Source organism: Aplysia californica, unplaced genomic scaffold (assembly GCF_000002075.1).
Source record: "Aplysia californica isolate F4 #8 unplaced genomic scaffold, AplCal3.0 scaffold00201, whole genome shotgun sequence".
Lineage (NCBI taxonomy): Eukaryota > Metazoa > Mollusca > Gastropoda > Aplysiida > Aplysiidae > Aplysia > Aplysia californica.
In genome coordinates this window covers 468,466-471,243 of record NW_004797471.1, presented here as the reverse complement: position 1 = coordinate 471,243, position 2,778 = coordinate 468,466, and the positions used below count along the sequence as shown (strand labels likewise).

At 37.5% G+C, this 2,778-nt stretch overlaps 1 protein-coding gene across 1 annotated transcript in view; it reads left to right on the top strand.

Moving 5' to 3' along the window:
• Positions 1–770: 770 nt before the first annotated feature.
• Positions 771–2,778, top strand: part of LOC101847876 — a gene marked incomplete at its 5' end in the record, with an annotated part of 12,452 nt that continues 10,444 nt past the window's right edge. The window contains 2 exon segments of the mRNA XM_035969952.1: positions 771–849; positions 1,736–1,908. Of these exon segments, the coding sequence (XP_035825845.1) occupies positions 810–849; positions 1,736–1,908 (213 nt within the window).

The following is a 2,778-nucleotide window of genomic DNA, read 5'->3' as shown; positions in this document are numbered from 1 at the left end:
GGGGGGGGGTTAGAGAGGTTGAAATCCTTTTAAGTCGTCTTTGTTGGATTTAACTATTAAAGGCCGAGGCTTAATTCCTCTTTCGGAGATAAGGCAATTGAGGGGCAACGTTCACGTCACAAAATATGTCTCAACAATTATTTTTTTATTCTTGGAACTCTTATGTTTCGCATTTATACGCATATCGTCATCGATTGTGCCATAGTAGTAGTAGTATGACTGTGCTGTGATGATAGTATGAATGTCAGCTTAATGTTAATGTTAATCTTAAGTGGAATTTTTTATATTATTATTATTATGGAGTATCTAGGTGTTTCTGCTGGGATGTTGTTATGCACATGCATTTTGTGTTAAGATAAAGATATTGTAAAGCACCTTGAGCCGTGGCCACTATAGAAGTTATTATTATCATTCATTTTAGAAATAGAAACATTAAATTTTATGCATTGTATTGTTTATAGTTAAGAGATTCATAATGTCTGACACCAGACAACCCCTACCTCTTTCAGTCGCAAATATTTCGATTTCTACTCAAGATAGATGGGTACTTCTTTCATTGAAAGCCAAATTATTGAATAAGCTTTAAGATAAGATAAGATAAGATAAGATAAGTTAGTACTTTATTATTTAAGGTGTTACCAATAACTCCATGTGCCCAAAAATTGACGAGCACCTGAATCCACTGCGCCGTGACATAATTATTATTATAGCCTGCTCCAGACTAGCGTCATTATTGTTATTACCTGTGTCTGTGACCTGATTACCTCCAGAGAACTCTCTGAGCTGTACAACGTACACACAGCTTCAGCATGGTACAGATAGAGACCAGGGAGAGAAATTTTGTGTCAAGTAAGTCTTTTGCTAGTATGTCCGTCAGTCTGTTTATCTGTCCCTCTCGGTATATCTCTCTTTGACCCTGTCTCCGTTCTCCCTCCACTTATCTCTCTCTCTCTCTCTCTCTCTCTCTCTCTCTCTCTCTCTCTCTCTCTCTCTCCCTCTCTCTCTCTCTCTTTATAAACTATATATATATATAGACCACGGTATATATATACATTAATTGTTGTTTGTTTGTTTGTTTTGTTCTTGTCTTTTTATTGCTTTGTTTAAAAAAACATTATTGTTATTTGTTTTTTGTTTTTTGTTTTGTTGTTGCTGTTGTTGTTTTATTGACTTTTTTTAGGGGGGGGGGACGTCTGTTGTGTAGCGGTTAGGCGAACCATTGTCGTAGGCGTGGGGAGACAACTTTTTTATCGAGTATCTCTGTCTTTCTACTGGGACGTTGTATCCCTCCCTTTCCAGGCTTGACAGGCAGGGTCAAAGCAGTCTGCGTCTTTATTAATCGACTGTATTGATGGGGCTTGAAATATCAACTATCACCGTGAATTCGTCGGTAATGTTTTTGTTTTGTTTTTTTGTTTGTTTTTATTTGCTAGATTTGCAAAGCTGATTCCAGGCGACACGGGGTGTTTATATATTATCTAGATTGCCTCAATCCTTTTTGTACTTTCATTAAGATTAATAGACAATAGTATAATTAATGTTCCTGGCCACACGATGTGTTCATATTAAATCCAGATTACCTCTGTCTGGTCTGCTTCTTTGTACTGCTTCAGATTCTATTAAAATTAATAGACAACAGTATTAATCATACTGCATGTATCCGTATTGCTTGCATCATTTTTGCTTCTATCCGGATTGCGTAATCTGATTTCATCAGCTATTCTTTCGCTCACAGAGGTGCTGTCCACTGTGACTGTTCCTGGTGGCACGGACTGGTCCTCGGCCACGCCCCTGATGAAGACCAAGGGTACCACCCAGGACACTGACGGCTCTCAGAAGTTAATCAGTTACAAGATGACCCCAAAACCTCCACCAGAGCCCCTGCCCTTTCCGCTAAACGTGATCACGGTAAATATATTGTAAGGCAGCGTAGTGGAATCAGGCTCCCGTCAATTTTTGGGCGTGTAGAGTTATTGGTATCATCTTAAAGCGTGTTCAATTGTCATTATTTTGATGAAAAAAATATCCATTTATCTTGAATACAAGTCGAGATATTTGCGAAAGAAGGAGGTGGGGGTCACCTGTTTTCAGAGGTAAAATTAGTGAGAAATTGGCCGCCAAAGATTAGTTATTTCCTTAGCTTAAGAGTCCGTGGGAACTGGAAATTTACATTTTTTGTGCCTTTAATCAACGTTTTTCAGAAAAATGTCCACAGAAATGAGTTCTTTAATAGGCATGAAAGGTGTTGAGCCAAAAAAAACAAAAATGTGATACAAATTTATAAACCTGCGGAAAAATGCAAGTTTCTTCACTTTGATTATTTGGACAAGAGCCTGATTTCACCAAGACACCTCACAATGTACAGTGTAGTTGTGTGGACCGGTAGAGGAAGGGTTCACTGTTGTTGCTGTTGTTGTTGTTGTTGTTGCTGTTTTTGTTGTTGTCATTGTTATTGTTGCTACTGTAATATTGCTGTCGTTGTTGTCATTGTTGCTACTGTTACTGTTGTTGTTGTTATTGTTGTTCCTGTTGTTTTTTATGTTGTGTTGTTGTTGTTGTTTTTTTTGGGGGGGGTGGGTTGTTGTTGCCATTGTTGTTGTTGCTACTGTTAATGTTGTTATTGTTGTGGTTGTTGTTTTTTATGCTATGGTTGTTGTTTATTGTTGTTTATTGTTGTTGTTGTTGTTGTTGTTGTTTATTGTTGTTTATTGTTGTTGTTGTTTATCTTCTTCTTCTTCTTCTCCTTCTTCTTTTTCTTCTTCTTCTTCTTCTTCTTCT